Source organism: Dermacentor albipictus, chromosome 6, assembly GCF_038994185.2.
Source record: "Dermacentor albipictus isolate Rhodes 1998 colony chromosome 6, USDA_Dalb.pri_finalv2, whole genome shotgun sequence".
Classification (NCBI taxonomy): Eukaryota; Metazoa; Arthropoda; class Arachnida; order Ixodida; family Ixodidae; genus Dermacentor; species Dermacentor albipictus.
Window position 1 is genome coordinate 77,106,471 of NC_091826.1, and position 27,515 is coordinate 77,133,985.

At 48.5% G+C, this 27,515-nt stretch overlaps 1 protein-coding gene across 1 annotated transcript in view; it reads left to right on the forward strand.

Moving 5' to 3' along the window:
- Positions 1–5,380, forward strand: part of LOC135897123 (uncharacterized) — a 50,160-nt gene extending 44,780 nt beyond the window's left edge. Inside the window, exon 5 of the mRNA XM_065425691.1 lies at positions 3,899–5,380. Within this exon, the coding sequence (XP_065281763.1) occupies positions 3,899–4,146 (248 nt within the window). The 3' untranslated portion in view covers positions 4,147–5,380. The remainder of the gene's footprint in view (positions 1–3,898) is intronic.
- Positions 5,381–27,515: the final 22,135 nt, after the last annotated feature.

The window sequence follows — 27,515 nt, forward strand, 5'->3', positions numbered from 1 at the left end:
CACTTTCTTCAACTGGGCGGCGATGTGTCCACTCATTACGGAGTAATCGGCCCCTGTGTCGACTAAGGCAGTGACTGCGTGGCCGTCGAGAAGCACGTCGAGGTCGGTTGTTCTTTGTCTGGCATTGCAGTTAGGTCTTGGCGTTGGATCACGGCTGCGTCGTGTTGAAATGAAGTTGGAACGTCGCGTCGTCAAGTCGTCTTTCGTCGGTGTAGTTTTGGCTTCCAGACTTCGTCGGGACGGCGGCGTGTCGTCATTAGGTCGTCGAGATGGTTTCTTCGTCGTCTTCGTCGGCGGCGGAGGATCTTCGTCAGTTCGACGAACAGCAACCGCACCTCCATCGGTTGCTGCTTTTAGTTTTCCGGGTATGGGCTCGCTGACCGGCCCCGGGCTGGGACAGTGTATGGTCGGCGCTGCGGCGACAGGTAGCGGCCTGGTGATGGCGAACGGGTCGGCCGTCGAGGGCTCCACTGAGTAGCGGCGAGGTAATCGGCGATGTCACGTGGGTGCTCGGCAAGCTGTGGACGCGGCGCGTTGACGGCGAAACCTCGCAGTCCCATCTCCCGGTACGGACATCGTCGGTAGACGTGACCCGCTTCTCCGCAGTGGTAGCAGAGCGGGCGGTGGTCAGGAGCACGCCAGATGTCCGTCTTCCTCGCGTAGGTGCGCTGGGCGACGGGTGGTCCTGCTGGCGGCGGCGGCGGCGGACGACGAAACTGTGGCGTGACAGGGCCCTGGCGCGGTCGCGGAGGGGGTCCTTGACGGCGTGCGACGGCGGCGTAGGTCATCGCTTGCGGCTCACGCTGCGGCGATTCAGGGGCTACTCCAAGTTGTTGTTGGAGCTCCTCACGCACGGCGTCGGCAATCGAAGCCACTTGAGGCTGTGATGATGGGAACAGCTTTTGTAGCTCCTCCCGCACGACAGCTCGGATAGTCTCGCGTAGGTCGTCGGCGGCGAGTGACTGAACTCCGGCGTAGTGGGTAGAGCTTGTACGGCGGTTGAATTGCCGGTTCCGCATTTCGAGTGTCTTCTCGATGCTGGTGGCCTCGCGAAGGAACTCTTCTACGGTCTTCGGTGGGCTTCGTATCATTGCGCCGAAAAGTTCTTCCTTCACACCACGCATGAGAAGGCGGACTTTCTTCTCCTCAGGCATATCCGGGTCGGCATGGCGGAACAGACGTTTCATTTCTTCCGTGAAGATGGCGACGTTCTCGTTAGGTAGCTGCACTCGGGCTTCCAGCATGGCTTCGGCCCTTTCCTTGCGCACGACGCTCGTAAAGGTGCGCAGGAAGCCGGTATGGAAGAGGTCCCATGTCGTCAAGGTCGACTCCCGGTTCTCAAACCACGTTCTGGCGGCATCTTCTAAGGCAAAGTATACATGCCGCAGCTTGTCGTCGGAGTCCCAGTTGTTAAAAGTCGCGATTCGTTCGTAGGTCTCCAACCAGGATTCTGGGTCTTCAGTCGCTGCTCCATGGAAGGTCGGTGGGTCCCGAGGTTGTTGTAGGATAACGGGGGACGCTGGGCAGCCATTGGGGTTGTTTTGACCACGATCTTCTTTGTCGACTCAGGTAGAAGTCCGTGCTCTGGGGGCAGTCCTTGCAGTCTGCGGCTAGCACGCTGGTCTTCGGCGATGTTAGTTTTGTCCTCGGGCTTTGGGCTTGTATCGCGGCTTTGCGGGGGCGTTCGGTACATGAACGCACAAGCACCTCCACCAGATGTCACGTGGTAGTGACGGTGAAGAAAGAAGCAGTACTGTGGAATACAAAACTAGCTTTTATTGGGCGAACCTGTGCCCACAAAACAGGCTACACTTATAGCACAACGAAAGCGGCGAACACGCTCGGCGATCGTCGAAAATCTGATCAGCGGGTCAAGCGCGTCGGCTTTTATAGAGCAGTCGTCGAATGTTCCAGACTAATCGTTCGGACCCGCGTGCCTTCCACAAAGTTCTACACCATTCGCGTCAGGTGATAAAATCAGATAACATAAGGCTCGGCGACAACAGACAGCGGATAGAAGCATCGATAACTTTCCAGAAACGTCGGATACATGCAGGCGCGTCCCTCGCTGTGCGATTACAGTTGTTAAGCGGCGAAACGTGGTCGCCCGATAAAGATAACTACACGTGTCAGGCAACACAAAGCATCGCTCGATCGCCAGGTGCCAGAAGTAGAGGAAAGGGACAAGAAAACTCCAACATTATTTTGGTGCTCCCTGCTGGTAAGCTATTAGGGATTTATTTTTGCACACACGGAGTGGAACGAAAGGAAACTGTGCGCATAAATATCACTACATCGGAACCACGTCATGCCTGAAACCTATCGGTGTCGTTATGTGCACATAAAAATTTGAAATCTTACGTTGGAGATAATTCTCTAACAACATACGCATGTGTGCGAACTATGTTGTCACAAAGTCAACGCACGCAGTAATATGTGACAAAACATGATTGTTTTCAGTTATTTGTAACTTCACCTCCTGTTATCTTTCGTCGATCATCTAAGAATTCATTACCCGCCGTAGTGGCGGGCTGGCTATGGTGTTGGGCTGCTAAGCACGAGAGTGCGGGATCGAATCCCTGCCACGGCGGCCGCATTTCGACGAGGACAAAATGCTAAAACACCCGCGTATACAGATCGAAATCCTAAAACACCCGTGTATACAGATTTAGGTGCACGTTAGAGAACCTCCGTTAGTCCAAATTATACCGGAGTCCTCCACGACGGCAGGTCTCAATCAAATATTGGTGCTCATGCGTAAAACCTCCCAATATATATATATATTATCGAGCATTTGTTTGTTTCTGCAGGCACAACTGTTGCAACTGTTTCCAATTTTGTAAAAACAAATCACAAGGCTACGTTCGCACGGGTGTGTGAATAATCCACATGCACTTTCGGTTAACGAATCAAATAATGCCCTCTTAATTCGATTCCTTCTCGGACTCAAATAGCTATCGTTTGTAAATCAGAATTTTTTTTAATACTTCAACTCACCAAATATGTGAAAAGTCCCCTCCAGGCGGCCATAATGGGCATAAGACATACGAAGTTACCGGAGCGTGGTGCATGTAATTCAGAGGGGAGTGCCATTTCCATCTATACCGCTATCAGTCGCACTCAGTGATCCGTGCTGTATATGCTAACGACCAAACTGCTTCTTTGTCACTAAAATGCTCGATTTGGGCTTTTAATAAGCGAGGCTTCATAACGCGCAGTATCGTGACAGAAAATTGCTAACTTTATGTTTACACTAGAACGTGTTGAATTGCGATAACGACTGCTCACAAACCGAAAACTATTCCAAAGGTATTCAACATTTGAGTCGGTTCTCTTCTTGCACGATTCGATTTCACAATTCGTTTCCCTTTCTTTCAATATTACTATTCGCACACCCACAGCTATGTATCACGCCGATACGTTGATGCGTTACGCATTGCACTGGCAAATCTTATTTTGTTATAGCGCAAGCTTGACAAGGACAAGAGAAGGCACATCTGACACACACAGATGTGCCTTCTTTTGTCCTTGTCAAGCTTGCGCTATAACTGTTTCGTGTTGTTCACGTAAAGAATACGATCGAGCCAAGTGCCAGTCAACACAGAACGCCGTTGCTTTATTTGCTCAACTATATATACGTTGTGGGTAGGAGAGGGAACACGTTTAAGATAGCTTTCGAGGGCATGTTCGTTGGTTCGATCGTTAGTGGGCATGCGCAGTAATGCCGAGTTGAACATGATGTGCGTGCCTTTATAAAACACGATACAATAACAAAATAAGATATGCCGTACCAACAAGCCCCTATTGCTATCCTCATGCACTGGCTAGCGCTGCGCTGGTGGCGCGATAACGCCGCAGTTGGTCCCGAAATCTACGTGCCCGTCCTCGCCACTCGCAGCTCGGCCCCGCTTCTGCCCGCCGTACAACAGCGGCGGCTTCTTCTTCAACGTGTGCACGGCGCCCGAGGACTGCCCGTACCCGTACCTGTGCTGCCGCCTCCGGGGCTCGTACTTGTGCGTGCCCTCGTTCTACGACCGGCGCCGCAGACGGCGGCGTCACGCGATCGCCGGCCAGCGTGACGAGCACGACCACAACGTCGAGGCGTCGAAGTGGCGGCACGCGAGTGATGCGGCTTTGTCTTCCTAAGAGCCCGTAGTAAACGTGACGCTAATCACCCTCCGTCTGTGAGCTCAAGTAACTCTCGCACGAGAGTCTTTCTTTGTCCAATTACGTGTGTGCTTCCATCCCCGTTACCTTGCTTTAGGTGCAGAGACGTGTGCCAAGGAGGCTGCGGGCCTTGATGGCTCGTTCACCGGCTGTAACGTGTACTTTGAGAAGAAAAAAAAATCCTCGCAGATCCGACGTGCTGTGAAAATCGGTTTAAGTGATGCTTCCATTTGTGCTTTCAAAACTAAAGAAAATAACTCTGTTCTCAAGTCAACGACGATTTTAAAGTTTGGAAGACACGTTGGTAGCATTTTTTCCGGGAAACGCCTAAAGCAACCTAAAGTTGTGGCGCTCGAACGTAAGCATTCCACGCAGGACCATGAAGGATAGAGTACGATGAAATGACGGTGACCGTGTGGCGACGACCGCATGATGACACCGGAGTGACTACGAGAGAATGATGACGATTGAGCGACTATGACGATTACGATGACGTAATTAATGGCGACTTTGAAAGGACGATGACAATGACATGCCGTGAAATGTATGACGGCGACTGTATGATCACGATGCAGTGAAGATGGTGCCATGACAACGGCAGCATGACACCCTTGTCGTCACCCCATCGTCCTCATGCCGTCGTTGCCACGCTGGCTTTATATCAGCGTCATAACATTGTCATCGTGCCATAGTTGTCATAATGCTTTCATCCATCCATAGACGTGATTGCGTCGTTGTCACTGCGTTGTTGTCATACAGTCACGGTCATGCTGTCATGATCTTGGCCGATTCTGGTGCGCGAGTGTCGTAGCAAAGAGGGCCAAATGCCGAAGGGAAAGTACATTGCGTATAGCTGAAGCAAGGGAAATCTCAGAATAACCTCCGCAGATTCTACATAACGGTGTCTTCAGCAATTCGGCATGTCGCTACAGTGCTTCAGCGCTCATCGTATTAACGTCGACAGTCATCGTGTGAAGGGTTCTACCGGAATTGCCTCTACCAGGAGTTGTGACTACTGATTATGCCTGCCAATTAGTTTTCTTTCTTTTGCGTTATCGTCTGCTCTTTTATATTTTATGAGAGACTGATCATGAAACCCCGTAGGCGTGCGTCTTGGATTGCAACTGTTACAGCGGAATCTACATGACATTACTTGTCACCGCGACTACACAGCGATGCCAGGAATGACTCATCATCATCATCAGCAGCAGCAGCAGCAGCTTGGTTACGTCCACTGCAGGGCAAAGGCCTCTCCCATACTTCTCCAACTACCCCGGTCATGTAATGACTCATTGAAGTACATATACACTGAACGCAAGATGGACGCGCTACAATTTATTTCGGCGCATCAACATTTACAGGTACGAATAAACACATGTAAACAACCGTGGTCCTCTTTCTTTGCCTTAGCTTTCATAAGTTACCCAATTCTTCAGCTGCTCTTACCATAACACAGAAATCTTATTCGAAAACTGAATACCAAGTGCCCTACCATGTCTCTGGCCCTTCAGACACGATATTTTTGTGCACATTTGCAACAACAACTTTATTACGGCATGAAGTGACAGTTATTTCTCCCACGCTGGTATGCAGTAACCGGGTTTTAGACAGTCGCATTTAAGCGACAGTGCGAAACCATCAAAGTGTCGCGCTAAAAGACACGAGCTTTTGATTTCTTAAGCATCTGAAACACCCATTACGTCTGTGAAATCAAGATAGAGAGCACGCCCAACTAATTCACAAGATTTCTGTATTATCAATAAGTGATAATTTCATTTCTTTCAGTTATCTATTGTCAATAAAGCAAATGTCGTTTGTGGTGTTCTCACCCGTGCTCTGGGGACAAAGGAACGACGAACAGTAGTGCAAACCATCACAAGGGCATTTATTGCACCTTTCATAGACTAATGCCTGCTAGGCTAGTTACTATCCACAAAACATGCCGATGACTGCGCGACAAATCTAGGAAGTCCGTCTCACCGCGACCGGATAACGAGCGAATATGTTCGCCTCATGCTGCATCCCAACGCCTGGTCGCTCGCGCGTACGGTCACGCGAACGGTAGCGCGTTCGAACGAGCCCTCGCGAGACGGTCTCGCAGAAGCATGGATCGGTGCACTCGCGGAACGTCCGCGCAGCTTGCCGAGCCCGAACCAGAGAGGAAGAGCCTTCTCCTTTCCGCGCTCAAGTAACCCCGCCGTTAGCTGGCGTTAGCAACGCAACACTCGCGCCATCTCTCGTACCGCGCTTCAACCACACCGACTGCCGCGGGCATCAAGCCACGCGGCGAAGCCGGACTACAAGAGACGGGAGCTATGCGGGAAAGCAACATATCAGGGGACGCGTGAGAGTCGCGCATCCCCACATGTTTCATTGGAAAAGTCTAGACCCGTTATTCAAAGTACCGGTTACTTACTCTGTACCGGTTCATAAGAGAAGGCACGCACCATTGAGGACAGCGTACACGCGAAAATTAGTGACATCTACCGACCAATGGCAAACATTACTGTCGAACGGAGAGGTTTGCGAGTACTGTTTCTGGCCATTAGACACGAAAGTTTCAAAGGTAATGCTCCACGCACCAATCAATCGTCACAGTTCCGTTGTACAGGTGAGGCACTTATTGCGATAGCAACATCTTCGAATATTACACGAAGTGTAAGGCTCGTAGCTGTAGTGGCAGTATGAACTCCAGTAAACGTATGCTGACCGAGTAAAGGGGCATAGTGTGGTTTGCGTAGACACGTCAACGGAAAAAAACTCGATGACCGCGAGCAGGATCGATCATAACTACGGGGTCCTTCTCGGCGTCTTCTCGCGTTGCCGTACTGTGGCATGCTCACGGCGGGCGCTGTGGGCGCGTCCGCTTCACACTTTTCAACTGCAGGGCTTCGTCCAAGTTGCCGCTTAGCCTCGCTCTCCCGTTCCTGCATGCAGCGCCACGTCCTGGCACTTCCGGCGTTCAGCTCCAGCGCGCGTCGCCCACCAAGTAGCGCATTAATTTCTTCATCGGAACTAACCGGGTGGTCCTTGCACGTATGCGGGCCTGCTTTGATTCATTGCTATTAGCGCTTCGTTGGAGCATCTTGGCCGGCGCCCATGACAACACGCGGGGGGGAGGCGTGATTGCGCGATGTGAGGGACATGGCGCTTCACTTTGGCAACCACGCACCAGCAGGTACTGTTCCAGCCACCGTGCCTTGGCTACTACGTGCGGTAAAACAATCTCACAAGAAGACAGGGCCTGTATAGCCTGCGTTGTTTATTCTTTTTTTTACAATTCACACCAGCAAGCAAATTTGTGCTTGGAATGCAGCTTATTCTGTACTCCAGTTTTTGCGACTCGAACGCGAACGTGCCTGGACATCTTTCGGCACCTGGCGTTCAAATTCTGACGCAAAGGGAAATCGTACAGGTAATGTGATTATTGTTCGCTAGGAAACATTAAAACTAAAGGAATCAATATGTTGACGTCTCAGTATTTGATGACGGCCAAAAATCACGTGGAGTGTCCATGAAATGCGCCTGGCGATGCACGCGACAAAATTTTGAGGGTGTTCTACACCGTTTGCAGAGGCACACGCCCATAGCCTAATGGTTAGAGCTGTTCTGCTTAGAGTCCTGTGTTGAAATCATGCCATTGCACAATCTATTAATCTATGCTTACTCATGCGAAAGCATTATATGCCCTATTACACGAAAATCTGAAGCTTCCTCTTAAGAGGAAGCTTTAGCTGGGGCCCAACTCCAACGCGGCCTATTCAAATACATGTAAAACGCAGAAACGCTTTTCTGAGACAACCCCTGGACCGATTTCAATGAAATTTCTTGCATTTAAGATAGAAAGGTAAATTCCAGTGACTGTTGGAAGCGGAATGTTTATTTAGGGCCTGAGTGTTGGTAAAATGATTTTCAACGATTCGAAAGCTTGAAAAAAATAGAAGCACGAAAGTTACAAATTAATAGCTCGGCATCCAAAACAGGTATCGCGGTTCTGTAAACCGCATCCGCTATATCATATCACGTGAATTTGTTACGTTGTGTACAAGGGTTCTGCAAAATCTATTTCCATATTACTAAACTTATTCAGAATCATAGGTAACATATCAATTTTGTCCGTTTTAGATGTACTAATATACGGAATTAAGATAATTGTGATATTTCTTATTGCTGAGTTGGAGTTTTAAACCTGATAGTTTCGTTTTTGAAAATTTGTTATCTTTGTCATTTTTAATAAAAATTGACGGCGTGCAACTTGGAAATTCCAAACCAACAGTCACTAGAGTTTAAGTTTTTCTTTTAAATGCAACAAAACTCGCCAAATTTGGTGCAGTGCTGGCCGCGAAAAACTAATTCTTTAACGTGTATTTAGATAGGAGCACCCGCGCTAGCTTGCTCTTAATACCTGAACCACACTTCCGGTTTCGGTTTCGGGCGCGCGCGTTTTGAACGCTAGCTGGTACGCGTTACGCCGGCTGCACTGATCGACGCGTTTTCTTGTTTTTTTCTCTACAGCTCAAACGTGCGTGCTTTCTGTGCAAAATTCTTTTATTATTAAGTTAAAATGATTGCGAACGATCTTTACAAGCCTCCATGATGTATGTGCGACGTGCAATTTCATAAGGACGCAAGACACCTTGTGAATGAGGAAATGTTTATTTTATTCTATATAAATGCTCCTTGCGGGTTTTTTCTGCATTCATTCAATATTGTGGCCCCAGGTAAGTAGCAGTAGTTCCCGTACGAAGCTCCACCGGACGATGTCAGCTTAAAAAAGTAAATTACAAGCATCTGTCATTTTGGTATTAACGCATAGGAATAATGCGTGTAGAGGTTAAATGTGCGAAAGGGGTGAATGGGCAGCATTACATACAAAACCAGTTCGCTTTAGATACATAGCGTAAGGAATACCCGCCTCATCCCAACAATACCGTACACACCACGAAAACATCCTAGTTCCAAGCATTCCCATCTTCTCAGGACGTATTTCCTGCACTTTAGGAGCACGAATACACGGGCTACTGCGCGTTTCGAAAAGAACTTGGCTACAATCGACGCGATAGTTCGCTACGAATACACAGAGGTGACCACAACACAGGCCCTCAACCAGACCATGCTGCGCGCTCGTAGCATTCCTTCTACTCGCACGCAAGACAAATGCGTGGGTGCAAAGCCTGCCATGAGCCATGCAGAAGACAGAATTTTCGAGTTAGAAGTTTCTAGTGTTTGAGCTCCTTGGCGTTATCTTTTGCGCGTTCTACCAGCGCAAGCGACACACTCCCGTGGTATCACTCTTCGCAATTCCTCGCTGCGTTTTCGACAAGCGTGAGCACTGAAAGGAGGTTTAAGTTGTTGCGGTGCCACACAAAATGTGCCAATCTTGCCGTAGTAAGATTCAGTACACGCCTAACTAACTTTGTCACCGTGGCCGAGCTGCTTTTCGCTGCGTCATGGCAGCCGCGGCGAGCGTGCCTCGAAATTATCCCAAAAGGCAACCAAATTAATTACGATCATGTTTGGGGTCAGAGAAGGCGTCGCGAACACGTCCCACTAAGAATCGGTACACGCGAAAAAACTGCGCCACACAGCCGAGCTGCTTTTCGCTAACTGCGTCACAAGACCAGGCGCGGCGAGCGTGCCTCATAGGTAACAAAAAAAGTACCGAAATTAATTTTCAACAATGTTGGACGTCAGAGAAGGCGCCACAAACTTGTCAGCGCAATAAAGCGCGAAAGTTAACTGCGTACTGGGGCAGTGATGTTTTTCGCTAACCGCATCACACCGCAAGGCGCGGCCACTGCGCTTGAAAAGTACCCCAAAAAGTAACAAAATTAGTTACAATAATTACAATAATTACAATTACAATAATTAGTTACAATACAACAATTAGTTACAGTAATGTTGGGGGTTAGAGAAAGCTCCGAAATTTGTACCAGTAAGATTCAGTGCACGCGAAGCTGCGTCACAGCGCCCTGTGTGACTAGCCGGCCCAAGAACTACCGAAAAAGGTAAAATAATGTTGGGCTCATAGAAAGTGTCGGAAACATCTCCCAGTACGAGTCATTAATTGAACCTAACTGTGCCACGATGGCCGAGATGTTTTTCGCTAACTGCATCACAAGTGTAGCTTCCGAGCTGTAAGCCTAATTGCTTGAAATGCGTCGCAGACAGTCGAACAAAATTTCTCACCTTGCCCTAGTCCAATAGTGCAGTGGTGCCGTTTCGAAGTGCAGAAGGAACGCAAGAATCCGACGGCAGCGCAACAAACCAGGCTAAATCCAATAATAGAAAAAAGAGGCAGACGGGTCGCCGAACAGGCCAACGCACAGATGCGTCCCGCTCGCTTCGGCGCTCTGTCTGACGAATGACGCATGTATCTGGCTCGTCGTTCGGCAATTCGCCTGTCGCTAGGCAACGGACGTAAGCCACAATGTTTAATTTTATTTATGCGCAGATAATTTTAGTTTTAGCAGGAAACAATGAAAAAAATTAGACAATGTCTGTTAACTTCGTTTCACTTTCTCTTTCTTTTTTTCGATGCTCGCGGCAGCAAACGGTCGGCATTAATACTAGCATGACGTATTTCCTGTTGCAAGTTTTCGCCGAGTGTCCCCTCTTGTATAACTTTGTTTTCTCTATTGCTAAAGCCCACTGCAGCGCAGTTGCCTCTGCGCTGCACGGAGTGCCCGTGTGGTTTGGTAGGCGTGGTTCGGAAATATGTTTGGGCTCACAAGACGGTCGGCACCGCCGCCGGACGCCGGTGGCCGGCAAAGGATTTTCTGCGACACAGGACCCTTAATGGTCTCACGTTAAAAGACAAACGTGACGCCTATCAGCCAAGCGCTCCCACGCGCAGCCACCTTCGTTCGCTTCGGTAGCATGTCTGGCGCGTGTGGCATGCATCTGGCGTGTTATTGGATTATGGCCACGTAACCCAATATGAATAAGTCTGAAAGGGTAACTTCTTTCAAGCGCAAAACTTCTTTCGTTTTAGCCGGAAATAATAAAAAGAAAATTGTCTGCTAACTTCATATCACATTCTTTTTTCCCGATGCTTGCGTCAGCTAAGCGCTGATGTGAACCCTAGAGTGACGTGTTTCTTGTTGCCACTTCTCACCGAGTGTCCGCTGTTGTTGAATTCTTTTCTCTGTGATAATATCTTCTGGTACTGCGACCCCTCAGTTGGACTGGGAACGAACGAGTGCTGCGTCAACGAGGGTCAACTGGAAGAGGGGTGCAGTTAGCCTCGGTCTAGTGAACTGGTTTAAAATTTTGCTGATGAAGGTATGACACTCTCGTTTGTTTGCACGTTTGCTCACTTCCATTTCTTCTTATTTGTTTGACTGTGAGCGAGTTTCTCTAATATTGTACATGTAGGTATGAATCAGAGTAGTAAATACTTTGCCGCAATGGATATGACGCAAATAGGCTCTGCTGCAGACTCTCCCGCCCCGCTCTTTCATTGAATATGTCACGCCAGGTGGTCTGAGCTGTTCTAAATGCAAAGTGCAACATTGCGCCCTTTCCTTCCTTGGAGAAAAAGAGCCACAACGAAGAAGACGAACCACAGAATAGAGGCAATAAGCGTGGCCAAGAAAGGACTTCCCGCGACTATGGCGACTGACTGCTTTTCCGGATTCCCGACTCTGCTATGCAAGGAAAGCGTAAAACGCGACTGTACATCTCGCATCCGGGACACGTACGCGGCACCGCGCGGGTGGAACGTTAAATTCCCTGCGCCGCTCGGATGGTCAAGCAGAGAAGTGACCGCAGTTTCACTTAACGTCACCGCGTCTTCAGACGTGCTGTTCTTTTGCATCGCAATCATTTCTCCGCTCCCTGACGTGGTCTCGAAACAACAAGCAAACGAGGAGGAGGAGGAGGAGAAGCACGAGCACGCGCTGGTGCAGGGGACAACCGCAAACATGTATGCATGCGCAGACGCGGGAGTTGAACGTAAAGAACGTCCCTGCTGGCGAGCTCGGAACTAGAACCTGTTTGTACACATATTTGGGTCTGGATCCTCTGAGCGTTTTCTCTCTCTCTCTCTCTCTCGCCGGTGCACGCTCAACCTCTACGTGCTCTGCCTCGAATTGCGCTGCGTATACCGCATTTGTTTGCTTATAATGCAGAGTGATTGCAGCATAGGTGGTCCGGAACCTCACCTCCCACCTCGCGTGAATCCACCCGCGCTTTACAAGCCTCCCTTTCTCGCCCAATCTCCCGTACCTCCAGACACGGAATGCGCAAGCTCACGCGCGCTTTGCTTTCCGTGCACGTTTCACTCTGTCCAAGAGATCGGAATTAGTCCACGGGAAGCATCGCTTGGCACCTCGCAGGCAACGCGTGGCTTTGTGACACCAACCTCCAACAGCTCTTAAACTGTTCTTTTTTTATTATTCCGTGGTTTAACGGGCTTAAACCTGCACATTTAGGTATGGTGAGTGCCGTGCCGCGAAGGGCTTACCATTATTTGGAGCTAGCGGCAGATCTCTAACGTGCACCGAAGGCATATTGCACGAGCGTTTGCTGTAATTCCAGCCAACGCAGAATGAGTCGGCGCCTGCCGAAGGTCGAACCCATGAGTAGGGCTCCCTAGAATATCATTGGCAGTGGCGGGTGTCCCGAGCCCTTTAGCCCTTTAACCGGCGATTTACCAATGTCATTCAGACACCCGCAATTATTCACAAAACACTAATCTCTGAACATTTAGAGATGCGTATTTAAGTCTACAGCATTTGGCATCTTGTTTGCATTAGACCCTTTATAAAGCTCCCGCAGATGAGCCCAGTCCTTCTACGCATTTTCCGTGCCCTCTACCGTGAACAAGTCCACGGCAAAATGACACAATCTCTCTTACTAAAGGCTGTCTGATCAAGTCCACGCTTCTCTCGTTTTTTATGCGCAGACTGTGCTACAATATAAGTAAATACATGGCAGAAACGTCGTTAAGGTCACCGACAAAAATAATGTCGTCGTCGTCGTCGTCGTCGTCGCGTGGAGAAGCCAACTTTCTCCGATACCTAAATAATTTTGTTTGTGTGCGTGCGTTCTCCAATAAAAAAAATATTGTTTTGAATACATGACTAGTCTTTATTTAATTTGTCGATTCTATAGAGCACTAGGAAAAATCAATATTCAAGTGTAATTAAATAGAAAAAGCAAATGGTTGAATGGCTCACACCTTACGAGGGGCCAAAAAATGACTGGGCCGCTTTAACAGCACGTGGCGTAGTTTTTGAAGCGAAGTTTCGCAGGCATCCCCGCACGGCAGTGCCAGCCGGAATGCGGAAGGGCCCTAGGTATCATTCCATGCAACTGATTTGTTGTATCATTCCATGCAACATTTGTTGATGCTGACGCAGGCAACCTGCGTCAGCATCAACAAATGTTTCTTATAAAACGCAAATATCAGTTGTTAAAAAATAAAAGTTATCTTCTGTCTATCTCACTCGCACAGACATCAGCTTTCAGGCATGGTGCTTTGAGCGATTAATCCGTAACTTTTGTTTCTCACGTCGCACTCTGCCAGCCCCACGTCGGAGGTCAACTGCGCATTTGACCAGCTGCGGAAAGTGCAGAACTGTGTGATTAGTGTCGAACCGTAATCGAAGAGCAGCCGCGTGTCGGCCCCAGAGCGACCGTATCACCAGGGCTTAGGTGATGAATAGAACAGAATACCGGCCCCTGCATTCTACACGTCACGGAAAAGAAAAAGCAACCGATTACAATTACGTTTACTATTTTGGAAAAGATTACTGCACCCCGAATGTAACTGAGCGATTAATGAAATGTAGTCCATTACATAAAGGTTACTTTCCTTCCTATTTCACTGACATTGCACAAATACAGTATATAGGAATAGCTGGCCTGGCTCTTTCGGCAAGTTCTCTGCCCCTTTTCACACATTGTTTATCTTCACTGCAAATTGATTTTGAAAAAAAAAAGGTTTTGTTAACATTCTCTCGTTTCGATGTGAATGCATCTGCAGCTACACTTAAAACTCGCTCAATGTGCTCGCAGAAGAGAAGGGCTGTGTTGTAACGCACGAACACATTGTTTGCAAGATTGGCGAAGAGCGCTCCCCAGTGGGACCGTGAAACATTAAAAAATCGTCCGCGGGTGATTTCCTGGCATCAACATCGGAAGCGGTGACCGCTCTAATGAAGCGCCATTTGAATTGACCATCTCATGGACCTCTTCCCGCTATACTTTACTCGCTAACCATTTAGACTCAAACGACCAAAAAAGTGTAACAAACGCCAATATACCTTCACCTTCCTTGAAAAGGCGGGACAGTTTCCAATGATTTATTGTAAAGATGCATAATACTCAGCCCTAAAATCTCCTTGTGTGTTGCAATTGCAAAGGTAGGTTTGTATGAGTCATGTATACGGGGTGTTCTTCTTTAACTTGCCCAAGTCTGGGATCCCGGGATTCTTTTTTTCGCGTCCGTCACGCTGACAGGAAACCCAGTGGGCCGATCCCGGTGGCACTGCAGGGCCGAGAGCAATGGCTCACGCCTCCGTGAGGCAGAGGCGTGAAGCGAACATACAGCACAGCCTTCTTTTCAATACGAAACCGACAAATAAAGAAAGCCGTCAAACCGCATGATTGATGACGAGGCGCGCGCACTTCCACATGGATCACCGTACGTTGCCCCCGATCCCTCGTCGGTGGTCGTTGTCTGAGACTTCAACGTCGACATCTCAAAACCCGAAACAAAGCAGTGGTTGACACAATTCGTGGAAGAGTTTGGCCTCGGTCACTTCGACTATGCGATTCAACCAACTACCTTACACGGGCCATGCATGTATTTAACTTTGGTGAAAAACGGTTTTAAAGGAAGAACGGAAAACATCTGTGCGTATCGTAGCAACCACAAAGGAGTTATAGCAGTTATTTTGAAGTAATAAATAAAATAAAGGTCTCTGTTAGGTGCATTGAAACGTGTGTTTGTGCTATGTTTCAATTTGAAGAGCAATGTGCATAATGGGTGCGCATCGTGGGATCAGTGTTTGATAGGTTGCGCTGCAGTAGCCGCAACATATATACAGCTTCGCTGACCAATGACCTTCACAGGAGTGGATTGGTGGTGCTTAAACGTCTTAAGTATCACCCCTGGCCTTCAGTACAATTCCGCTTCTTTAGTAGAATACTCTCGGAGGCGGACATTATTTTCTTTATAAATCAAATGGAATATTCCATCGAAGATGTCTATTGCTAAGACCTCGGAATTTCTTTGTGGCGTAACGTCCACAGAAAACTACCGTCATCTATGGCTCACACCGCCAAATGCAACGGCAATATACGCCGATGATATAACCATATGGAGCGCCAACGGTAACGTAGGCCAAACGGAGACCAGACTGCAAGAGAGCATACACGCCGTGGAAAGCACGCTAGGCGAGATGGGACTCAACTGTTCGGCGGCAAAGTCGGAGCTTTTGGTCCTAAAACATCGACGCAGGGGTCGAAGACCCATGGGCTACGTCCCCGGGGAGGAACCCAAGATTATGTTACGCTGTCACGACGGATCCGCGATCAGGCAGGTGGAAAATATTAAAGTTTTAGGCTTCCACATAGCAGCGGGAGGTACAAACCTGAATGCCATTCAGCACATTTCCAACAAGACGGACCAAGTCATCAGATTACTAAGGAGAATCAGCAACAGACACAGAGGCCTGGGTGAGGACAGCGCTCTAAGGCTAGTGCACGCCTTCGCTCTCTGTCAGTTCACCTACGTGGCAGGTCTATTTAAATGGTCGCAGGCCGAGCTGAACAAGCTAAACACTCTGATCAGAAAGTTAGTGAAGGCTACCCTAGGTATACCCATCAGCACCTCGAACGTGAAGCTCATGAACCTAGGCGTGCACAATACGATAGAAGAGATGGCGGAAGCGCAACAGATGGCGCAGCAGGAAAGACTGACGAAAACGCGAGCGGGCAGACTTATACTCAAAGCGATAGGGACAGACCCAAATAGATTAATGAACCCGAAGGAATCCGAGGTAGAATTGAGCGCGAAACTTAGAGACGCGATCAGAACCACCCCCCTCCCGAGAAATATGCACCCGGAACACAATGTTAGCAGGAGAAAAGCGAGAGCGAAAGCTTTGTTGAAAGAAATTGAACAGCTAGGACAACAGGCGGCCCTTGTAGACGCTGCCTGGGTCAAAGGCAAAGAGGCCTACACCACCGTGGTGGTCGACAGCCGGGGCGAGGTACGGGATGCCATCACCATCTTCACTAAGGATTCCACGGTGGCGGAGCAAGCCGCGATTGCTCTAGCCATCAGGAACCGTAAATGGTCTTTCATCTATAGCGATTCCAAAGCAGCAATTAAGAGCTTTGACAAAGGCTATGTAGCTGGGACTGCGGCTAAAATTATCGACAAGGTCGAAACTATCAAAACTGAAATCCGATGGTTTCCTGCACATATGGGACAAGTGGACGAGACTCGGCCCAACCTCAACGAGGTGACGAACGACCTGGCACGAGGACTTGCTTGCCGTGCCGGTCAGAACCGAACCGACGCCCACTACCATTCCGGGGAACATAAAGATCACTTACTAACTTACAACGACATAACTAAATATTACTACTTGGGGCGTAGGCAATTCCCTCTGCCACACGTAAAATTGAACAGGGCTCAGGCATTGACGCTACGTTTACTGCAAACCGGGACGTACCCCACTCCGTATTTCATAAATAAAATTCACCCAGAAAGAGAAATTAGGACAGAATGTAACGTGTGCGATGGCATCATTGACATCAGACACATGCTGGCGGGCTGTCCCGCGACTCTCGCCGACCCCGAAGAAAAATGGCTTTACTGGCACAAGTTCATAACAAGCTCTTCATATCAAGATCAGCTACGGGCTGTCCAGAGGGTCCACGATGACGCCATAAGGCTCGGCCTGGCGGTGCCGAAGTGGACGCTGCCTGCCTCGGTCTGAAAAGACCGGGCTTCAGGACGCTAATAAAGTTTTGTGAATGAATGAATACCCCCTCAAGGCAGACGCCACAAGTACTCGGCAAAGTGAAGCGAACAATGCGTACATCCTTTCAAATCACGCATACAACATACAGAAAAGCGTACGTTTCAATAAAGAACAAGCTCAAAACAAACATCAAGAACCACATAGTTAATACTAAGGCGCTCCTGCGCCTAAGTGCGATGCGAAGCACGTAGCGCTACACGCATACGTCGCATACGTTTCCCGGTAAAGATTACTAGTGCGCAAGCTCCCGCGGCGACGGCAGCTTGACTGTAGCATAGGAAGCAGGGAGCGACATAACTACAATTTCGCACGTAAAAGAAGAACCCGCCTAACAACTGATGTGTGTTTGTGATAGTGCTATGGCAAGGTCATTTATAACGGGAACTCCTAAGGAGCAGCGTGCGTACGAGGTGCCGCGAATTTCTCTTCTCTCTGGTCCACTCTTTACAGGTGCACGAAGTACAGGCGCAAGCCAAGTCACAGGTTGTCGAAACGTCTAAGGCTAATAATTAAGCAAGGTATATGTGAAATTTTCCACGTGAATCATTTCAACCTCCGCGCATTGGATAATCTTTGCAGTTGTCTTTTGCCGCATCACTCTCTAACCACCTTCACAGCGTGGATTTTCGACTAATTAAGAAATGTTTGCTAATGATAATTTTACCTAATAACTATACTGTACATATTGCAGTTTATGGCGATGACGGTCACGGAGGCCGTTTTGAAGCGCTTTAAGAAGAAACAGAGAAACTTATTATAAGAGAAAAGCTGAGAGGTCGGACTTCCAAGGGAGGTGTGCAAATCTGCAAACCTGCCATGCGGAGGTGATCGAGGCATAGCTGCACTACGCCGCAGAGAAGCTGAATCACTACACAGATTGTGGATAAGAGCTAACCCATCTATGTGTTTTCTCTTCCTTTTCGACACTTTAGTTACTTCCAAATTTAAGTGCTCGAAGCAGCACTTAAATGATGCAGTTTATTCCGTCAAAAATGTAACTGGTTAGATATAATTGATCACTGAAAAAGGTGCCTAATTGTATTACATAGAATGTTACAGGGTAAACCAAATATTCGTTACATTAGAAAGACACCAAGAACCGCAATCGATTACAAGTAATGACACGTACTTCGTTACGTGCAAGTCTGACTCCATCTCACAAGTCGTCTGGCGTCCCGTGGAAGCTGCAGGACTCCTTAGCCAATAGGAAGGCCGAATGCCAACCGAGATTTTTTTTTTTCATCCGTGCCGCGTCTTCTGCTCTGCGGGTGCGGAATTCGCGGTTTAAGGCGCGCATGCGCAAAGGTGCAAACACGTCGTGTGTCGCTGTTACGTATCATGTACCAAACAGAAAACAAAACTCCAATGCTGCCATTATTCGGACAGCTACGCCCGGTACTATACTCCGCTTCCCAATAATATTGCCTGTGTACGCTTAGTAACCTCGACAGCACTGCAAACGATCTGTGAGATGGATGATAGTACTTCCGAAAGACGTAAAAATTCGCGTATGCAGCTTCACTGTCTTTCATATACGAGGTGTTCAGATTGGCACACACACTGCGAATTTCGCTTCTCTATTAAATCATTTGCCACACCTGAAGATTTCCCGAACGCCACGCCTTATGATAACTGCTTCATAATTTGCTCTCGCCCTACGTGTTTCTCTCGAATTCTTCATTTCAGCATACGTCATCCCGTTGCCGAACCAACCGAACATGCAGGCATCGTTCGCATTTTTCTTCCTCAAGCTGAAAAATCAGGACACAGTAAAGCAAACATTTTTTCGGCTTTTCGCCTACTTTTCGTGGACGGCTCTCTGGCCAAGTAAACCGTGTCAATTCCGGAGACGTCATGGTCAAAGGTGACGACTTCGTGTGTCATTCCTGATACCCGTGCACGGTAGCGGTGTTTGCAGAAGCTTTAGTGCGGTTTGCAATGCTGGCTGGTCCTGGAGGCAGTGATGCGTGGCAGCTCCGAGCCCCCCCACACCTGCTAGCGTTAATAGATATAAGATGTATAGCATGTACAGCAGTACACATCTACCCTTTCAACCATCCTCCAATGGTTTATCATGCGTCAGAGTGCATTCTCTTTGCTTTGCTTCCGACTGTTTTCATGACTCCATTTGATGTGCATGTGAGACAAACAATGCAAAACTAAAACATTGGAGAATTATAGACGCATTACATTGCTTTCACTATTTTCTGGGACCCGAGCAGTCATCCAGAAGAGGATTTTTATACTATAGTTGCCGGCTAATCGGAGGAAATAAAGGGGATTTGTTTAATTTGATTCTATATTACTTTCTAGTTCAAGGGGTAAAGTTGTAGCACCTATTTTTTTTCACTTCTACGATACAGGAGCGCTCAGCCCAGCAAGCAGGAATTCAACAGAATACAGGGCAATGTCGTAGAATACAATTTCCTTTCTAAGAAACACGCGTGGGTTCCTTGTTGTATTTTCCTGCAGCAAGTCGGATGGACGACAATTATCCCATTCATGAACCCTCCTCCATTTTGCGAGCTTCCGCCTTACCGATTTGCCACAAAGTTATAAACCTGCCTGCACTTTAATGAACGGATAGGGACTAAAAGTCTTCAAAGAATTGCCTATTTTTCGTACACTTTTCGTGGTAATACTTTGTTCAACGGCATATTTTTATATGGGCGTATAGTGTCTTCATAAAGGCTGATAACTAGGTGACTCGTATGAAGAACAAGCAAATGTGAAGTTGTTTGTAGGAGAAATGCTTGCTTGGCAAGAAAATTGCTGCCTCCACTCTCCCGCTCCTTTTGAAGAAACATCCTTTGAACATTCTTATTTTGTCATATGCCGCAAACAATAAAAAACGCACTCGCTACTCTTTGGTCACTTGCGAAACTATTCTCCCGCGTAGACACTGCAAGTTCTTTACGCAACTCCCATACCATGATCTGCCGCAACCACACCACGTATAACTGAATTCGCTTTTATGAAATGTTCTTTGATATGGAAACCATTATTTGCCTTATTACAGACACTTGCGGTGAGTATGTAGGACGGTAGATAGGTACCTGTCATGCATGGTTTCGGGCATCTTAAGTGCAAAACAAATAAGTGTCCGAGGGTCGGATGGAATCTCGGTTTATCAACACTAACTGGCACTCTTCCCATTATACCACAGTTACGTTTTTTTTTCTTATTGCAGGGAAGGAAAACGAAAGCATTTACACTAAATACGACATAACCCAATGATCACGCAAATTTTAACACGAACAGGCGAAACCAGTCTAGAGCGTTGCTAGAGCTCTTCTACATCTTAGATGTGTGAATTGTTTGGTCCTGGAAGACGTTCTTTATTGGTCATGCCGGTTCGGAATTTGTATTTATCAATCTTGCCCTCTAGAGACTATGCGTGCCAACTGGAAAAATTAGATCTGCGGACAGATTGACTTTTGTCACATCCAGATATATAATTGGTCAGGAATTAATTTCTGCTTATTTTTCAATGTTTGTTGTAGCACATAAGAAAAAGCACTTTATCCCAGCAATCAATAAAGTAATGATGAATAGTCTCTCGATTTTTTATATAATCTACAATCTGTGGTCTAAGAAACATAGAATCTCTTAGTCTTCTTCCATGTCTCAGCAGGTGGCTTCGAGGCATAAAGTTCAAAGAAGTCTTTCTTCCTGGAGACGCACTCGTTCTTAACGCGATTGAACACACCAAGCAATAGACGATTTCCGAATGCATTACGGCATACTGGCATGGGGAAAACACGCATCATTTAATCCCTAATCAACGCCTTGCGACTGGAGTTAAATAAATAGGCTATTGAAAACATGCTTTGAAGAACTGCATCAACGCTTTTCTTTTGGCACCCCATACAGAGAACAATTTTCAATAAAGGAGTATACAACAACGGCAGGCAAATCAAACGAGCTACGGCGCTGGAGCACTTCGCGTTGAAATGGATGTCTCACATCGCGAAAGTATATAAAATGCGGGGATGATTAGCGTATGCAAAAGCGTTTACAGACAATACCCGCCTTTTCAAAAGGGGGAAACAAGTTATCCTGCAGCACTGGCTCCTATCCAGAGCACCACACAAAACCGGGTCAAGATTTGGAATGGTTGAATGTTTCTCCGCGCACAATGGAGGCATTTCTGTAAATCTCTGTACCTCTGTATCTCGCATCTCTGTAAAGTGATGTTAAAAAATTGCTCACTCTTCCCCTACCGGAAAATGGTGATATGTGAAGCTTGTCCTGCATGCAACTGACCTTCGTCACGCTTAAGTAACCCACAAGTAACGGTGCCGGATTGCTTCAGACTCCCGCTCCCTTCGCTCGGGATCTTCTACTCGCTGCTGTAGGATCATCTGGGTTCGGGCAGCTTTAACGGCTGAATCGGCGCACCGACTGCAAGCCCTTTCATGGGCGAGTTCTCGCCGCCGCTCATCAAACACTGCCCGTTCCTCGGGGGAACGCACAACGCGTGGCCATTTCATTCGTTTTGCGAGAGTGAACTGAACGAAAACAAAGCCGGCGGGCAGCGCGCGCGAAACCCTTCCCTGCCCTTTCCCTCCCCGGCGGAAGCGAAACGGCTCTGATTAGCTGCGCGCGTGGCGTGAGCGCGCGCCTATGCAGCTGGAATCCTTGCTAATGACTCACGCTCCGGCGCCGGCGCAGCTGTCAACTCATCAAACCGCTCTTTCCCATAGCTGCCCTGCTCTTGGGCAACCGGGTTTTTGCGTGACCACGACAACGCCCCTTATGAGCCAATGCAATCTTCGCTTCAAACAGCGGTCATTCGTTGGGGTTGCGGACGTGCGGTGCGTCGAGGAAAAGAGATATGAGAGAGTCAGACTCCTCATGCGAGAACTCACAAGAAAGTGTATTCGCAATAACGAGACAGAAAAGGAACTGAGACAAGCATGTAGGCACGCTGGAATCAAACAAAGCTCGCGGCTACGAAGAAAGTCTTAGCGCGGTATCTCAATGATGATAGTAACTTACACGCGTTCCTGCTTGAACAGCTAACCTGCATTCAAGCTCTCGCGACCTACATGTCAACGAAAAGTTCGGCGCTCTCACAGTAAGTACGTCGCGTCGGCTCGACTGAATAAATGAGGCATCGTTGGCGACGCAAAAGCTGGCTGTGCCTGGCGATGGCGTCAGATAGCTCGAGGTGGTGTCGGTAGCGGACATTGGAGACGGGCCCGGCCACGTCGCTCACCGGGGACGCAGGTCGGGGCTACATAGCGGTTGTCGCATGCACCCACGCATGGCCGGGCTTGGTGTACAGCAGTCGTCACTCGCGCGACCACGCTCTATCTCGGCAGCAGGTCTCTCTGGTAGCCCCGATAGGCCACATGGCCTCGTTCCCCGCTCCTGCTCCGAGTCGCCCGGCTGGATTCGTCGGTCGTTGATTCCGGAACGTTGAGTCTCCAGGGACGTCCGCGTGTCGAATGTCATTGGCTGGTGGCCGCCGTCTCCTTCTCCAGCCTACGTATATTCTTGCATCGTCTCTCGCCCCCACTTCTTTTTGGGCCCTCGCTCCACGTACGTGGCGCAGTGGTAGCACAATGCCCCATCGAAGTACTACGAAGCCGTCCCTGATTGGGCCATTGCGCACACGTGGCCTAACTGCGATGGTACTCTTCCTCCTCATTGTCCTTGCTTCACCGTTCTCCTCGTTCCACGTCTCCGCACGTGGTCGTTCTGGCACTACTTTTTCACTCACTGCAGAGCTGAATCACAATAATTTGACATCTGAAGAAACGTACTTTTGACTCTTGCTCTTTCTTGCAAGAACGGAATGGGTTGGTATTTTACGTGGAGCCACGTTTGGATCTAGCCACGATTTTCTACTTCGTTGCTGTAAAAAATCGAGAGCCTGGTTGGCTTTTGCCCAAAAAATACCCGTATGTGCCGATACTTTTGGCCCATAATAGCCGCAAGAGCTGATGTGTCATAAAAAATCTCAACTCCATTGAAAGGTCAATTGAACACTTCGATGCATCGCATTGCCTCTCGCCAGATCCGCTGATGCACTAACTCGTTGAGCATAAGCGTAGCCAACTGACCGCATTTTCCTCGCAGCAACCACTCGGAAATCTCGCGGAGATTCGGCAGGCACGAGAGTCGCACGACGCATTCTACATTATATGCCGTTGCAATAAAAAAACATGAGGCAGTGGAGCGGGAACATGGACAATGTATAACTGAGCAACACGTTTCTTCGGGCTAGTTGTCAATCCATAAAGCTTATATTTTTTAGGGCCGGAATAGGACACATGGCAAAACAAAACGCGACACAACATGCTGAAGCGCGGACCTCCCACTGTTGTGGCCCTCGTGCCTATCGTTTTGACATTTGCCTCATTCTGCGGCTTATTCTGCGCTGAGAACTTATCCTTGTGGTGGATGTGTGCGGGTAAGTGTGCTTTACGGAATTTCGCGCACATTCGCTCGCTCCTTATTTCTTTCGTTGGTGCATCTGTCGTCTTCCATTAGAGGGCGCTTTCTGCGCCACTATGGTGCCGAGTTCCCCCGCATTTGCAGAAAAACTCTCTCTCTTTCTCTGTCGGGGTTCCGAGCGAGCACAGAGACAACCGCGTGCATTATTCATCAAAGGAAGGAAGGCCAAGATACGAGGGAGGTGGGCGCTGAGAAACCGAGTTTGAGTAGCCAGAAATAAATTTCATCAAACGAAGCAAAAAAAAATATTGCGAAAAGGACCCCACAAACCATGCCAACGTTGAAGTTGTAGAAGAAGCCGAGGCGTGCCGGGATCGGAGAACATCTTGGCTGTGCGCTGTCACCGGTGAAAATCTTCCGCGGGAACTGAAGGCGAAACGCGAGGGCTCTTTCAAACGAATACATTTGCTTTATTTTTCTCGCGTTGCGAAAATGTTTACGATGGCGGTTGGAAACTGAAGAAGTGGATGAGCTGGGCTTTTGGAGATGATGGTGGTGAAGCGGGGAAGATGAAAGGCTCGAGGGAGAGGACGATAGTAACTGAAAGATGGAGGGCGCGCTCGGAGAGGTGGAAGCTCTGCATCGGAAAACAGACTCGAGGCGTCCGCCCGAGATCGCCGTCAGCCGAGAGACAAATTGTCTTCCGCTTTTCCGTGTCCCGTCGTCTTCGTTCTGTGACGCTGAAGAGTTTACCTCCCTCGTTCTCCCTGTGTGCAGTACGAGATCCCATGCACGCGCATTCACAAAAGAAAAAGAAAGAAGGAAAGAAAGAAATTAAACCAAATCCTGTCTGTTTCACCACGGGCCAGTCGGCGATCTGCAAACGTATGCCTCTGGGATGAACCTTTCCTTTCTTTATTTTTTATTCTTTCTCGATAGGAAATATATCTTCCTGTACCGAGCGCAACCGTACTTGATCGAATGCGAGGGCAGCATGCACTTCCCATGCGAACATTGTGTCGACAATTTTCTGCGCTACCAGGTGAACGATTGGGAAATAAAATGATCGTCAAATCGTTCGTGGCACTGGATCTATTCTGTTAGGTTCTGTTTTGTTCTGATATGGATAGGTTGCCGTGAGAAACCAAGCTTGAAGAAATCTCGGCTGTTCGCCATTGCTCTCCGTTATACAGCAACAAAAGTAAAAGGGGAAAGAAAAGTAATGAGGTATATTATGTAATCAATATCTCACTGGTATTGGTGCAGCTCAACAAATGCGAGATACACTTTAGAGTATAAATGCCTTAACAAAGGAATCCTCCTTGCTCTAACTTGGATGGGAGGTTCGAACGAGCACGCCACTTCGGGCTCATTTCACAGCACAGCGAATACAACGCAGCTCCATGCAGTTCTCCTTGTTGTCCCGCTTCGTTTGCACGCCGATCGCAGTTGCATCACGGGCAGGCCACAGAAGTACATGCGCAAACTGAATAAAGTTCTTTTTTTCTCTATTGCGATAGCAAATACATGGATATTCCAGGAGCATTTCTGCTGTCACCGTTGCCATGAGTATCCGTATAAAGTCCAAGGGCCACGTTCTCCATGTGCGAGTGAAAGCGCACGAGAGTGAGCCGCCGATCGCGACTCATCTCGCGCCCGCAAGCGAGTAAATCGCGGAGGAGGCGCGCCGTCTTACGTCGCGCGCAAGGCTTCAGGGGGAGGGTAGCGAGAGGGCCGCGTTCTACTCCAGTGGCCCCGGCGGCCGCGCGCGCACGCCCGGGCCACGTTATCTTGAGAGTGATCTGCGGCGGGGACAGGGTCCACCGCACGCTGTGTTTTCGCGGCTTAGTTCGCGTTGATTCGAGACGCCACACGAAGGTCAATGCGCTCACTACTGCTGCCGCACTTCCTCGCTGCGGCGTTTCGAAAGTGAGTTTCCGCGATAATCGAGTGAGATGTGTTCATGTTTGCTTGTGCGCGCGTGACGCCATGTTTGTTCATTCAGTTAGTATGCCTATGTTAACGACTTCGTACGGCCGATAAAGCTACTATCCTTATGTCGTATAGCTAGCTGTCCAGTAATTTGCTATAGCACTCGATGCTTCTCCTTTCGGGCGAAACTGCGTCTTTTTTTTCGGCAGTTTCCTTGACTCGTGAGTCTATTTTCAGCAGATAATAGTGGTTTTGGCCCATACTCACTTCAAGAACACCGTGTTATAGTTGGTGCACTTTTCGTTGGTTAAGCAAGGCGTCGCAAACAGAGCCATTCGGAAATCTCTTGGCGGCTGTGTACAATCAATACTCAGGGCGTGGCACCGTCTGCTTGTTTCCTGTATGAACAGCCAAGAATGCAAAATAAGCTTAGTTTCACTTGTGCAGCTTGAACTACTGCGACCAGAAATGACGAAGTAAGAACAAGTCGAAGAGGCATGCAAAGATAGCACCTTACAAAACGCGAGCAAAAGTACATTGAAACAACAACAAAAAGGATCGTTCATTTCATTACCAAAGCCACAATGCGACATTTCCTCAGCACGTATAAAAGCGCGAATACTGGGCTGGCTTATGAAACACCCGGAGAGTTTCAATACTCGGCGCTGCATTGTAGACCGCCTGCGAAAATGCGTTGCACGCGCAACAAAGGCAAGATCAAGCGAGCCTTTGTTTGTTTTGTGCGTACGTCCGCGATACTGCCAGCAGGAGGCGGCAGTTGGCCCACAGAGTGCCGTTCAAAGGGCGATGGCCACGTGACAGGCCACGTGATCGATCGGGCCGGCCGCCGCGTCTAACAAAGAGAAACCAAGGGAGAGGATGGACGGATATGCACGTGTCGTTGCGGGAGCATTTCGGCCGGGACGCAGCGTCACTGACACGAATTCGTGCAGTTGGCGTTGGTGCCGACGCTTTTGGTCGCTCACGCCTTACGCTTCTCTTTGCGGCTGGTAAAAGTATTATTTATACCAGTTAATTTATTTTACAGCGTCCTGGAGGAATTATAGCCGAAGTAGAATATATATATATTGCAATGAAGAAAAGGAGCCGGTTACCCCGGCGCATCTGCAGCGTATGAAAGGCAACGAAGAAGTGCCGGTTAGCCAGGCGCATCACCAGCGCTCTACGCACGGGGCCGGTTCTGTCTGCTCGCAGGGTTTTGTCTACCGCACCAAGTTCGACCTCTCACTCCTTGCGTATCATGTCAGTAAACACTTTGACAACAAATATATACTAAGAACGAGCTGCCGTTAAGAAAAAGAATTATTCGAAGATGTATGCAAACCTGTGCACCTGACACATCAAACACAGACAAGCTGTATAAGTCAGTTTGCAGACCTTTTCATCGGGAGAGGAGGAAAGCGCGCGCGGCGAGCCTTTCCTCCTCTCTGGCTTGTGAGGGCCGGTGTGGCGCTGCGTGAATGTTTCCATCGTGTACTGAAGACAAGTTGAAGATCTTTTAGGTCGCTCTCTGTGAAATCCACGCGATGTCAGTTGATACAAGGTCCTTGGGGAACTGCTGCGTAGCCTTTCGGTGCAGCAGTGACTACACTAGACAGGAATTTCTTTTGGGAGCTGAAACCGACTACGTGCATGATCTTCTGCGCTGTCTGTGCTTGTCGTAAACTATTTTGGCTTCATAGGTTTTCACTCGACGCAGAGAACAGGCGCCTGTGAACTGCCAACATGAATTGGAAAACCTTCTCGCTCTCCGATCGCTTGGCGTGGGAACTATAACATAAGAGTGCATTCCCGTGCACTGCAAACCTAATGCAGCTCCGAAACAAATGCCTGTCGTTACAAAATATTTCTGTCAGCCATCGGCATGGTTCTCGCGCACCTGAAGCCTAGTAGACTTGAAATCAATGCGCCATGTGTACGCTAGCCTTCAGCATGAGGCCGATGGCATTGCTCAACACAGCGATATCACTGCGGTTGGTAAACCAG